The 13,621-nt window shown below is 44.0% G+C and overlaps 1 protein-coding gene across 13 annotated transcripts in view; it reads left to right on the top strand.

Annotated features, from left to right (window-relative positions):
* Nucleotides 1–13,621, top strand: part of VPS13D (vacuolar protein sorting 13 homolog D) — a 253,463-nt gene that overhangs the window by 186,144 nt on the left and 53,698 nt on the right. For 4 of the 13 annotated variants that reach the window (XM_070253115.1, XM_070253113.1, XM_070253111.1 and 1 more), the window contains one exon: nt 336–1,584. The exons of the other annotated variants lie outside the window; for them this stretch is intronic. In XM_070253115.1, coding sequence (XP_070109216.1) covers nt 336–626 — 291 coding nt within the window. In that variant the 3' untranslated portion in view covers nt 627–1,584. Of the gene's footprint in view, nt 1–335; nt 1,585–13,621 lie in introns of those variants that run through there. 13 annotated transcript variants of the gene reach the window in all.

The following is a 13,621-nucleotide window of genomic DNA, read 5'->3' as shown; positions in this document are numbered from 1 at the left end:
GACCAGTGAAGGCTGGCATCTCACCCCCATCTCTGACAGATGAGTAATTATAGGACGTGAGGTGGTCCATCTTTTGGTGGAAGTTAACCAGTGTTGCGATGTCTGCACAATAGATCCAACTGCTGAGTGTATTCTCATTTGACTTTTCTCTCTACAAGTGTTTCCCAGCTTTAGCATGGCCCGACTAAACCCCTTCTGGAGGCCTGTGCTCTGAATCAGCACTGAAAGTTTGAAATGGAAGAAAGAACTATATTTGATCATTCTGTGTGTGCCAGGCACAGTGCTAGGCACTTTATGCCATTTTAACTATTTTTCTCCGTTCTCTTTTCTTCCAGTTGCTCAAATACCTTGGCGTCATCCTTGCCTCCTTTCTGTCGTACCACGTCTCCAGTCCATCAGCACATCCTGTCAGCTTTGAACATCCCCCTCCCGCCTGGCTCCCGTGCTCCCGTGCTCTCCGGCAGCCAGCCCTGGCCTGGGGGCTTGTGGCAGCCTTCTGCTTCCAACTTTGCTCCTCCTCCTCCCCTCGATGCTCAGTACAGCAACTAGAACCGCCCTGTCAATACGTAACTCAGGTCGTGTCTCTGCTCAGACCCCTCCAACAGCTTCCATTTCACTCCGAGTAAAAAGTTAGTGTCTGTGCAGTGACATGTGGTCTGCCTCCCCCAGTACTTTTCCGACCTTATCTCTTGCCCATGACCACTCTCTACCTCACTCAGCTCCGTCACACTGACCTTCTCACTATTTCTCACCTGTCTGCCTCGGGGTCTCTCACCAGCAGTTCTCTCTTCCTGTTCCATAGCTGCATGGTTTCCACCTACGTCTTCTTTATCCAAATGGTGCTTTGTCAGCGAGGCTCTTCTGGCACCCCTCTCCCATCTAAAATTACAACCCCCTCCTCCAATACTCATCCTCCTTCCCTGCTTTAGTTTTTACTTAACATTTATTACTGCTTCCATCTTATTTATTTATATTATTTATTGTCCACGTGACTAGAATATAAATCCCATGAGGACCAAAAGTTTTGTGTGTTTTGTTCACTGCTGCATCCCCAGCCCTTAGAACAGTGCCTAGCACTAGGTGATGGCTAAGTAAGTTTTTGTTGATAGGAGGGAGGAAAGGAAAGGAGTTAGGAACAGACAGACTGCAGGAGTTAGGCATTATCTCAGTTTACAGATAGGACACTGAGGCTCCAGAAGTTGCCCAAGGTCGCACAGCTAATAAATGAAGCCAGAATTTGAACTCAAATGTGTGACCCCAGCGCTTCTCTGGTTCCCACTTGACAATGCTGTTTTCCTGTTGCTGCCTCAACCACACCTGTGGTTATTGCAAATATAGACTGAGTTTGTATGCACATCTATAGTAACAGAAACACAGTAACATGCCTTGAAGAGAATGATTGGCCAGAATCTCTTAGTCTCCCCGGTATCATCTGGCACTGAATATGCAGAACAGATAAATAAGTATCAGCAGCGTCCTAAACCGGATGCCCCTCAACGTAAGAAAAGGAATTAGCACACGCAGCTAAAGAGAGGAAAAAGAGCCCATTTTTGAAAATAAAGACGTGGAAGTCAAACCAGTGAACAGTCTTTTGGTCATTTATTCTAAAATCTACTCTGGGTTCATTCTGGGCTCACGAGGGAGACCAGTGCCTGTCATTCCAGAGTTGGCACTGCCATGTGTACATCCACACCCCGTGCCAGGCGCTGTCGCTCGCACTGGGCAGACAAAGGTGAGCAGGACAGTCAGGGTCCTGAGCACAGCTTCAACAGGCGTCACTCCCCTTGGAGTCTAAACGGCTGCTGTCAGTGAATCTCTAGAGTGGTTGTTTTTAAAGGAACAATCTCCCAATTTTATTTTCTCATCTCATTCTTTGAAGTTCTGAAGTTGATTTTAAGACCATTTTGCATTCTTCTTTTGCTAACTTAGGAAGTTGTGGCACTTATCTGCAGGTTAAGAGACCTCTAAGGGCTGGCCCAGTGGCATAGCAGTTAAGTTTGCACGTTCCACTTTGGCGGCCTGGCGTTCACCGGTTCGGATCCCGGGTGTGGACATGGCACTGCTTGGCAAGCCATGCTGTGGTAGGCGTCTCACATATAAAGTAGAGGAAGATGGGCATGGATGTTCACTCCGGGCCAGTCTTCCTCAGCAAAAAGGAAGATTGGCAGCAGATGTTAGCTCAGGGCTAATCTTCCCCCCCAAAAAAAGAGAGACCTCTAAGGCAATGAATTCCTGTTTCCATGTCCCTCTGACTGTTTCGTAGGCTTAACAGCAGTCATCAAAGGTCCTCTGAGAGACCCCCTTATTGCCCATCAGCAAAGCCACAGGCACCCTAAGAAAAGAAACGAGAGCTCTTCATTCCGTCTCGGGGAATTCTTTCCGTCTTGTCTCCCACCTTTGCCTTGGACTCTGGATGGTTTGTATTTTCTTCCCTAGATGCTGCCCCTTGGATACGCCCTTCAGCCCTATACCTGCACCCGATACCTGGGCTCCCGCTGATCTGGGAGAGGTGCTAAAAAATCAGTTATCAACTGTCACTAAATATGTTTCCATTTATGTCCAGATTGATGTGTATTGAGGAACACCGTTTTATGTTTTGATCTCTGTCTTGTATTATTTACTATAAAATAGACAGTGGTGGCAGGAAGTCTAGAACATCCTTTTAAAAGATGTGGCCACAGAGAGAAGAAAATGGAAGAGCAATAGCTTGAATGGGAGGGAAAGTTGAAGGAAGGCATTTTGAAGATTGAACAGATTCAATTTTATTTGTCAGTCTGAAAGGAAGAGGCCAGAAAGATTGAAGACACGAGAGAGAAGATGATGGAGCAATATCCAAGACAGGGTCTTATACGAGCACAGAAGAAGGCTCTAGAATTTAGGAAATAACCATTTATTCAATTAAAGGTAGAGAAGAGAAAAGAATTTTTTTCCCCTTATTGAAGTAGAATCTATCATTTCTATAAAGTTTGGATGGGGTTAGGTGCTAAAGAGTTGAAAAGAAATGGAAAGCAAATCTTTCTTCTGCTCTAATAGTGTTCCGGGCACTGTCCTAGGCGGGTACCCGGCAAAGATGAACAGCCCTTCAGTGGCTCCCTGTCATCGGAGCACGGACTCCGAGCTTTCCAGCGTTGCATGTAGTTGCCTGTCTAGCCTTGTGAAGAAAACTGAAATTCAAGGTTTGGCTACCTTCTGAATTTAATTTTAATTTCATAAGCTGTGTCCTTAAACTTAGAGTCAGACCTCTAAACCAGCACTATCCAATTGAAGTATAATGTGAGCCATATTTGTAATTTAAAATGTTCTAGTTGTTACATTAAAAAAGTAAAAAGAAACAGATGAAATTATTTTTAAGATTTTTATTTAACCCATTATATCCAAGATATTATCATGTCAATTTGCAATCAATGTGTAAAAACAGTTGATTGTTTTACATTCTTTTTTTCACCTTGAGTCTTAGAGCCCCAGTATGTATTTTATACTTAGAGCATATCTTAGTTTGTGCTGATCACATTTTAAGTGCTGCCTTGCCTCCTGTGGCGTGTGCTCGCAGCGTTGGACTGTCCGCTCTAATCAAAGAGATGTAACTGAAGTCGCATGGTCTCAGCTTGTGTTTGAAGAGAAGAGTGTCAAGTCTCTGTGGCTAACTTGGTTATTTGAACGTGCAGGCTGTCACGTCTCTCCACTACCCTTTAGTCAGCTTCTTGTCCTTTTGCCGGGTGACTCATTTCTAAGATTTCCCTGCTTTTATGGAGGAAGGAAGGGATTAAATAGAGGAGGGGCCTTTATACAGGTTGCTTTTGTCTCCATCATTGCAATGAGAAGCTTTCTACAAGATTCTAAGTAATAGCTGTCCAAGTTGTCTTTATTTTCTTCTTTAAGTTATTTGTTGCCTTCCTTTTTTCCTCTTTTCCTGCCTGCTTGGCAAAATTTAGGAAACATTCTGTTTATGATGTTTTTTAATAAGGTGTATTTCAAATACTGGCATAATTTTTCTGAAGTAGATTTTTATTTTTAAAAATGAATTCTGGGGGGCTGGCCCCGTGGCTGAGTGGTTGAGTTCGCACGCTCCGCTCAGGTGGCCCAGGGTTCGGATCCTGGGCAGGGACATGGCACTGCTCATCAGGCCACGTTGAGGCAGCATCCCACATACTGCAACTAGAAGGAGCCACAACTAAAATATACAACTATGTACTTGGGGGGATTTGGGGAGAAAAAGCAGAAAAAAAAAAAAAGATTGGCAACAGTTGTTAGCTCAGGTGCCAATCTTTAAAAAAATAAAATAAAATAAATGAATTCTGCCTTTGGTGGCATGCTTAGAAAACAAGTTCCATAAACATTTTTTAAATTATGGAAGAGTAAATCAATAGAGTATTGTGTAGTATATGTGCAGTTTAAAGAACAATCAAATAAATGCCAGGACCTACCATTTAGCTTAAAAAATAGAATATGCTAGAATATCATACTAATATAATAGCATATACTAGAATGTCCTGGTGCTTTTGAAACTTCCCTGATCACTTCCCTTCCTTCACTTCATACCCTGAAGTAATGTCTGACCTGAATTTTGTATTACTCACACTTTCTATTCTATATATGATTTTACCATAATTCTATGTGTCACCAAACAACGTATTTATAATTTTGCCTGTTTTGAACTTATATACAAAATCATATTGAATATATCCTCTTGTGACCTTTTTTTAAACTCGGTATTACATTTCTGAGATCCATCCATGTTGATATGTGTGTCTGTAGCTCATTCGTTTTCCTGCTATGTAGTATTCCATTGTATGACTGCATCACAGTTTCTTTATTTTACTGTCACGCATTTGGGCTGTTCCAGTGTGTTGCTGTCATGAATGATGTTGCTCCTAGCATTCTTGTTCATGCTTCCTAGAGCACATGCACAAGAGTCACTCCCTTCTGTTCTGAGGGGCAGGCTTACTGGGTTTTGTTGCTGTTGGTTTTTTTTCCTCAGACAATGCAAGGTTCCTCCAAGACTTTACCTGCATTTCCCCCTCCTATCTTTTTTGTTATTGCTGTCATGTATTTTAGTTCTACATATATTATGTTTAATCCTCTCAAAACATTAATTTTTTGTGTTAAATGGTCAATATTCATTTAGATCTATACATGTATTTGTCCTGTCTGTTACCATTTATCCTTTTCTTTGCATATCCACGCTTCCATCTGGGGTCGTTTTCCTTCTGCCAAAAAACTTCCTTTTCTGGTTCTTCTGGCAATGAATTTTCTCAGTTGTTTTTTTTTCTTCCTGAAAACATCTTTACTTTTTCACTTATATTTTTGAAAGCTATTTTTACTGAATTTATTCTGGATTGGTGAATTTCTTTCAGCCCTTTAATGATACCATTCTGTCATTGTTCTATCATTTCTATTAAAAGAGCTGTCGATATGATTGTTACCTCTCTGTAGGTGATGTGTCTTTTTTCCTTCAACTACTGTTAAGATTTACTCTTTGTCTTTAGTTTTTTTGGGGGGTTTTTTGCTGAGGAATATTCCATCTGAGCTAACACCCGTTGCCAGTCTTCCTCTATTTTATATGTGAGCCACCACAGCATGGCCACCAACGAGTGGTGTAGGTCCACGTCTGGGGAACAAACCTGGGCTGCCTAAGCAGAGCATGCCAAACTTAACCACAAGGCCATGGAGCCGGCGCCAATATCTTTAGTTTTTAATAATAACGTACCTGGGTATGGTTCTCCTGCTTGGGATTTGCAGAACATCTTGAATTTGTGGCTTGATGTCTTTCGACACTTTTGGAAAATTCATGGCTAGTGTCACTTCACGTATTACTTCTGCCCTGTTCTCTCTCTCTCTTTTCCTTCAGTGACTCCAGTTACATGGAAATTGGACTTTTTTACCCTGTCCCACATGTCTCTGCTGCTCTTTTCCACATTTTCACCATCTTGTTTTGTCTTCATGCTTTGATCTGGATATTTTCTCCTGACTTACTTTCTAGTTCACTAATCCTCTTTGGTGCTCTGTCTGTTCTTCTGTTTCAGCCATGTATTGAAATCTTAATTTCAGTTCTCTGGTAAAATTCTCCATCTTTTCATAATTTTTTTTGAAGATTATTATTATCATACTGTTTTAAACTCTGAGTCTAATAAAGTGTCTGGATTACTGGTAAGTGATCTTCTCTGGGGTTTTTTCTTAGTTTTCAGTCATTTTGTTTGACTTATGTATCTGGTAATTTTTATTGAATGCTAGACATTGTGTAAGAGAAATTTTAGAGGGTCTGGCTGATATAATTTTTCTCCAGAGAGGATTCGTATGTCTTCTTTCCTTCAAGCTTCAAGTACCCAGTGCTTTGGTTTCCCTGCGTGCGTCCCTCCCCTGCAAAACTCATTTTCTGAGCTTTTTATTTGCAGTAAGGGATATGTAACAGCAAGCGTGTCCCAGAGGGACTTGTGTTTCAGGAAGGATCAAAGCCTGGTGCTTTATGGGAAGAATCTTGAGGAAGGATTCTTTTTTCGGGGATGGACAGTGGAAGGGGCTGTGTGGGCGAGGTAGAGAATATATCAGCCTCAACTCCTGAAATCCTAACAGAGGCTCTTAAGGGAACTTAGTGCTACAGAATCAGTTCTGTTTGGACAGGAAAATGGGTGAGTCTTTGATAAACGAGGTTTAATTAGCTCTCTTCCCAAGTAGAAAGTACATTGAACCAGGGCCCCTATTTTCCTATCTTTCTAGTAACTGAAGGTTTTCTCTTAGAAGTAATGCAAGGCGTCAGAATAGGCCCATTAAGTCACCTTTACAAAGGGCAGCAATTGAGTTAAATGCTTCTGTTTTCTTCCTCATTCTAGGACTTGTTTTTTAGGCCTGAAATCTGTTAACCTAGGAATGACTAGTTTAGCAGGCTTTAAAAACACCAGATCTGCAGGAAGTAGATGGGTATGAATTCTAGATGTCCTCTCCCAGGTAACCCTTTGTGGGGTTGAAAGATAGCAGAGGTAAGAATGCCTCCTGAGAAGCCCCTAAGGAATCCGAGGAACATCCCCGGGGAGACCAGAGGTCTCTGAGGAGTTTTGGGAACTATAGCTAAGCTGCGATTTTATTTTTACTTCAGCCCATCTGAAGGGTGGAAACATCTGAGTCCATTTTAAGAAGAGCCTTCTTTTAGCCTGTCATTTGAGCCAGGGATCAAGCCAGGTCTCAGGAGAAATGAGACAGGACTTAAGTGCCTTGGACCTGAGCTGCCTCCCATTCCCATCCTACCCCCAAAAGACAGGTTCAGCTTCCCTTGTTCTCCCTGATGCTAACGACACTTCCCTGTCTGTGGTCTTGCCTAGCATTCGAATACTTGCTGGCGAATAACTTCCCTGAATGTTACTAGAAGTGAAGTGCTCGCCTCCAGCTTCGCCAAATGCAGGCTCTCTCCCACCTGCCCCTGTAAGAAGTTAGTTGTAAGAAACACTACCTTAGTTTCCACTGTGAATGCTGTGTCACTCTGAGATGGGTGGGAGTGTTGGTAGAGCAGAGTGGCAGAGAGGGAGGGAAGAGGAAGGAAGACTGTACTGGACAAACTTTCGCCATCTTTTCTTACCCAGCAGCACAGCTGCTTTGTGCTTATTCTCTCCCCATAATCCTCTTTTGCTTTCACTCCCATAAAACAGTCCTTGTGAGAACAATAGCTTCTTCTGGAGTTAGCTTGCTGGACCAGACCAGCTCCTGTTAAGCAAATCTTTTAGCTTTGGCGCTCCACCTTCCTCAGCAAATCCTTCTGTCAAAAGCTGGGATGGAAGAGCAGACCTTTCTCCACAGACAAGAGCTCCTGAGGGCTCTGGTCCCCATCCCCTCCAGCTTGGCTTCCATCTTTCCCCCCCAGCCTCAGTGGTACATGCTAGTGCTGTGATCGCATGTGTGGTGTGATCCATGTAATGGACGTTTGCAGAACCTCCTCTTTCTCTGCGGCCACTTCAGGTTGTGAGAGTGACAGCTTTGGGAAAGGAGGAAGAGGGCAAAGTCTGTGTGACGGAAGGAGGTAAGGTGTCTGAGTTGGGGTGTTGTTCAAGAAAGGGGATTGGACCCTGACCCTGTTTCTTGCCCAGGGATTTGCATGTAACTTTTCAGAAACTTGATCATTTATATACTTCTCTCAGCTACCTTCCTTTGTCAACCACCACTGCTTGGGAAAGGCAAGATGTCTTTCCTGGTGTGTCTGTAAGGTTTTCACTGGCATTCAGGAGGGAATTTTCTATGAGACAGTCACGAAAATCGTGGTTGGGCTCCCTCTCTAGATTACCCGGTATCGGATTTAGGTAGATACTTCGCTGACTTTTGCTGGAGATGATCGTGGTCTTTGTTTCATCTGTACAACAGGGATGCTAACAGTGCCTGCCTCATAGGCTTGTTGTGAGGATTAAACTAATTAAGTGATTTTGTAGACATGAAGCCCTTGGAACAGTGGCTGATGCGTAGTAGATGCTGTTGGCCTGGGTTTACAATCCTCAAGTTCCACTATGGTCTTCAGCAGTTGGAAGCTTGCTTTTACCTATTCTGCCACATACTCACTTAAAACTTTCATTTATTTGAAGAAACCACTTGGGGACAGATTTCTTTCTAAAAACCTCAAGATATTTCAAACCCTTGAAATACATCTGACTTTTTCAGTAAGAAGCTCACCTTACACTGGTGCCTCACTTCTGTGATTGTTCGCTATGATGTCACCCATCTTGTTTCTTCCCAGGCGTTTGGCATTAAAGAGAATATATCTGTTCGTTTGAAATACAAAGTACTTTACAAGAGTGAAGTCCTTGTGACCTGGAATGAGATAAGCTCGAGCTTCTTTTCTATGGTGAAGTGTTCTGTTTCGTTTCTAAATTTCTATATTTTGAGTTTTTAGTCTATTTATAACTGATTTCTTTATGCTTTCCTTTGTTCCAGAAAGGGCATGAGGTGATTCCTATATTACAGGGGACTCGCAGGATCCATTTGGGGAGAAAGGAGGGGTGGAGCGCTCACTAGAAGAAAGAGGACTTGTAGTCGTAAGCTTTGGCATTTACACCATGCTTTGTGGTTTTCCCAAGTGCTGTTAAAAGCGAGGTCTCTTTGTGTTGGCCCGGGGGCTGTGAGGGTGGCGTTCTCATTGTATCAGTGGACTGATCCTTGACGAGAGTGTGCGTCTTGCTCCGGTTCACCCGGCTAATACTAGTGACAGAATTGGGGTCAGGACTCTGCCTTCCAAAGCCTGTGTGCTTTCCTGGAGTTGAAATAATTTCTCTGCCAACTCAGGCTTTGTGGTGTGACCATCTCAGAGGGATTTTTCTTCCACATCGTAGGCTGTCTCCTGGCTCAGTACTGAGGCGTGGGCCGTTTGTGCATATTGAACAACCTTGTTAGGACGGCAAAACTGGAGGTCTGTCATGGGGTGGGAAGGCCTATTCCCTTGACCAGCACTAACTGTAGAAACCCAGCTTCTGCTTCCCTCTGCCTGCCTCAAGGGGTGTTCAGCAGTAGACAAGTGGAAGCCTGGCATCCTCAAGGCAATCCCCTACCCATTCTGGGGGAAAGCCTACAAAGAGGCCTAGCTGAGGAGGAGCCAGAAGGTGGGCACCATCCCGTCCTCAGCTGGGTTTAAAGATTCATCTTGCCCACGTGACTCTTTCTAATTGGTGTCGAGAAAGCAGGCATGTGTCTGTTGTTGAAAATCAGTCTTCCTGGTCCTCTGTGTGTGTGTTCTGCTTATCTCTGTGCTTTACCCTTACAGCAAACTCTACTAGTGCTTTTTAAAGTAAAAGCAAAATCCTATTGTGAGAGTGCTTCTCACCACTCTGAGCTTCTAGATTAATCTGAAACAGCATCTGAGTTCACAGCTGGGTCAGAGTTGCAGAACAGCAAGAGAGACTTGCCAATTCAGCAGGCGTGTGTCTTGGGCTAGTTAAGAACCGGGACAATCTTGAAGTCTGACTTTGTTGCTTATGTTTAGACCTTGTGTGCTGAGATAATTCTGGGTGGCTTTGGATAACTTTGTTTCTTAACTGAAAAGGAGTGTCTGTTGCCTGATAAGTGTTTATCCGTGAAATAGCGCCATGGTATGTCTTAGGGTAGGAGGGCCTTTAGATCTCCAGAGGCCGAAAACACAGCAAGGTCCTTGGCTTAGGCATGTTACTGGAGTAGAATGTCAGTCCCAGCTTTGAAAAGACCTCTCTTTTATTCTCATTCAGCGTCTCTCTTCTGGATTCTTTCCCCTTCTCTCTTTGCCTTAAGGGCTGTATGTAACCATCACCAAGTAGAACTGAAAACAGACAAACCTACTCCACTTTTAGTGGATAGAGAGATGGGGTCCAGAAATGCCTCTTTCCTGCCAAACCTCAACTTGTTCCATGCCTTTTGTTTTTAATGCCCCTCCCCAGGACCCCCACCCCCGTCACCATTTGGCTGAGCGAGGACTAGCTGTTTGATTTGCCTTGTGCTGGTGACACATACCCACTGCTTTGTTGGGTCGCGTCCTCCTCTAACTCTCCCCTGTTCACAAGTTATCACAAAAGGGTTTTTCAGTGTTAAGGCAAAACTCACACTCTGAGAATCATTTTTAACTGCCATATTTTAACAGTACGAAACAGAGTGAAGTGATGAAGACCATTTTGAAGTGACTTAGGTCTGATGTGACTCGAAGGAGGTTTTCCTACTAGTATACCAGCAGAGTTGAGAATGACTCTGCTTTAAGCCTCCAAACTACTTCTAAAAAAGTTGTAAAAACTGGTGGGCTTGTTGTGTGCCAGAGGCTGCCAAGCCTTTTGCATTATCTCCTTGACCCTTCCAAGTAGCCCTTTGGAGTAGGGAGTCTCTGTTTTGTTGCAGATGAGTAGGCTGAGATTCTGGAAAGTTAAGCAGCTCTAACCAGGATGCATATTTAGTAAGTGACAGGGTAAGAATTTGACTCCTCTGCCCCTGCCTTTTGACCACATTATGGCAGTCCCCACTGAGTTCATGTAAGTCAGTCAGCCTTACTTACAGCCCCAATTTTAGCTGGGTTGTCTGAATCTAAGCGTTCAAGCATAGCTTATTGCTGGCGAGGCTGATGAGAATTGGAGCTGTGCTGGTAGCTGAGATTTGCAGCTGTACGACTTTATAGTTGGAAGAATATAAGACTCTCCTTCACACTGCTGAGTCCTGTCACTTCTTTCCCTTTTCCTGTTATACATGGTCACCATCTGCCCTGGTGACAGGAAAGTACTGTCACCAGCAATTACTCAGTGGAACAAGGATGTTAAAGAGGAAGTTTCCATTAGATAAATAACTATGAAAGAAGAACCTCAGAGAAGGGGGAGAAATCAAGCCCAGGCCCCTGTCGCACTGGCCAAATCTCTTTGGCCTCCTGTGCTTGCTGCATACCATAAAAGGGCCAGGGAGACTGATAGGGACACAGTGTGACTTCTCTTGCACCATTCCAGCATCGACTTGAATTTCAGTTTTATGAAATCAGCTGTTCCGAGCCCAGCCCCAAACCCGGGCTAATTTGTAGGACTCCAGTTCCATAGACAATGGGATTATTTTTGGAGGGTGGGGTATTGACACGCAGTGTTTGACAGCTATGCAGTAGAACTGGCATCTTGAAGTACTTCTGAGATTTTTACCCCGTTGCTGAAAATATGGCTTCCTAGAAATTCATGGCTTTGGGCTGTGGCCAGAACTCACAAGTGCGGCCTGTGCTTAGCTTCCCTCAGTGAAAGAAGCGGGGGAATCACTGTTGTCTTTGCAAGTGTAATAGCAGGTTTTCTGAAGGATGTTCTGTTCCTTGGACCCTTTCCTCTTAGCTAGGACAGTATTCACTTGTAGCCTTAAGTTTTCTGTGGACTTGAAGTTGCTGTAAAATGAGCTATATTGACTTACGCCTCTGCAAATTCTGTGCCTGGTGTTGAGGTATCGCTTATACCAAGTAGAGTTAGAAATTACCTGGAAATTGCCTTCCAGCTGCTAATGGCTTTCCCAGTGTGTGAGTCTGGCATGTGCTCCCTGCCCTGGTGCTTTATGCCCCTCCACGGAGGCCTCCCCTTTACTGGGGATGCCCTCTGCCAATGCTTTGTGTGCACACTGTCTCATTTAATCTTCACAACAGCCCTGCAGAATCTGGTTAGTCCCATTTTGCATATGAGGAAATTGAAGTTCTGATAACTCAATACTGTTTTTTGTTTGTTTTTTTGCTTATTTGTTTTGAGGAATATTAGCCCTGAGCTAACATCTGCTGCCAATCCTCCTCTTTTTGCTGAGGAAGACTGGCCCTGAGCTAACATCAGTGCCCATCTTCCTCTACTTTATATGTGGGACGTCTGCCACAGCATGGCTTGCCAAGCAGTGCCATGTCCACACTTGGAATCTGAACCAGTGAACCCCAGGCCCCTAAAGCAGAACATGCAAACTTAACCTCTGCGCCACTGGGCCAGCCCCCTCAATACTGTTTTTATTGAGTGGCTCATATGTGTCAGGCTCTGTGCTGAGTGTTTTGCGTGTTGTATCTAATCCTGACGGCGCCCCTGTAGGTGTATACTCTGATGACCATTTTGAAGATAAGGAAATGGAGGCTCACAGAGATGAAGCTATTTGTCCAGGATTTCATAGCTATTAAATGTCATAGTCAAAATTCGAGCTCAGGAGGGAATGGCTTTCCATTATGCCGCAGGCATATGTCCTGACTGAGGTCCTTGAGGCAGGAGGCAGAAACCACTTCTGATTTAGGATTCTCATTTGCTAGCCTGGCACACAGTAGGGCTTCCGTACATATTTGACTGGACGCAGAACTAGACTGTGCTTGCTCATATCCTGATGGTTTTCAGCCATTTCCCCAGTGCCTCTGGGGTTAGTTTTCCCTTTGAATAATCTGAATGTCTCCCTCCAGTCTTCATTTCCCATTTTGATCATCCATGAGCATGCCATAGAGCATCTGCTCTGAAAAAACTTCAAATTAAATTTGATTTTCAACACATTTAGCTTTTCTTTTAAAAATACATGGGCAGAACTGGGTGGAAAGGGGAAGGATGTCCTGCACCCCTCACTCCCACATGATGTTGTAGCTTTCATGGGTGTCTCTGCTCTGTTTTGACAATCATCTTCAAAGTCAAGGACATGGGTGAAATAACACTTCCTAGCCTCGGAGAAGACGAGTGCCAGAGGGCACCCATGAAGAGTGATTCCTGGAATCGCTTCTCTCTCCAACCCTTGTTCCCACCCTGTCTTTGGGGGAGAAATAAGATAGGGGTGTGATTTACTTTCCCACTGAGGTGGGGAATGAGAGATGGAATTAAGGATGACTAAGTGCTCCCACAGTGAGAGAAGGCCCAAGCTTTGTGGTGCCCTGGATTCAGGACTCAGAAGCCCAGTGGACTGGCCCAAAGCCCAGCCTTTGACCACGGTACCCTTCATCTAGCTGGCTTTGGTTTAGTTCCTATAAAAAGTCTCTCTCCTTAAAATCTGATTAACCTCTCATCCGTACGAGTTTGGTTGGATCACAGATTTCAACATCTCCCCAAGTTTTCTGAGTTCTCAAAGTCACCTTTCTACGCGTGAAGACTTTTGTAATCATTTCCTATTAATATCTTTGTGTCCTTTACTTCTACTCACTAGTGACCAAGGACAGTCCACTTGGCTTGCATAGTCATTT

This window comes from Equus caballus, chromosome 2, assembly GCF_041296265.1.
Source record: "Equus caballus isolate H_3958 breed thoroughbred chromosome 2, TB-T2T, whole genome shotgun sequence".
Classification (NCBI taxonomy): domain Eukaryota; kingdom Metazoa; phylum Chordata; class Mammalia; order Perissodactyla; family Equidae; genus Equus; species Equus caballus.
The sequence above is the reverse complement of the archived record's forward strand: the minus strand, read 5'-3'. Positions and strand labels throughout refer to the sequence as shown.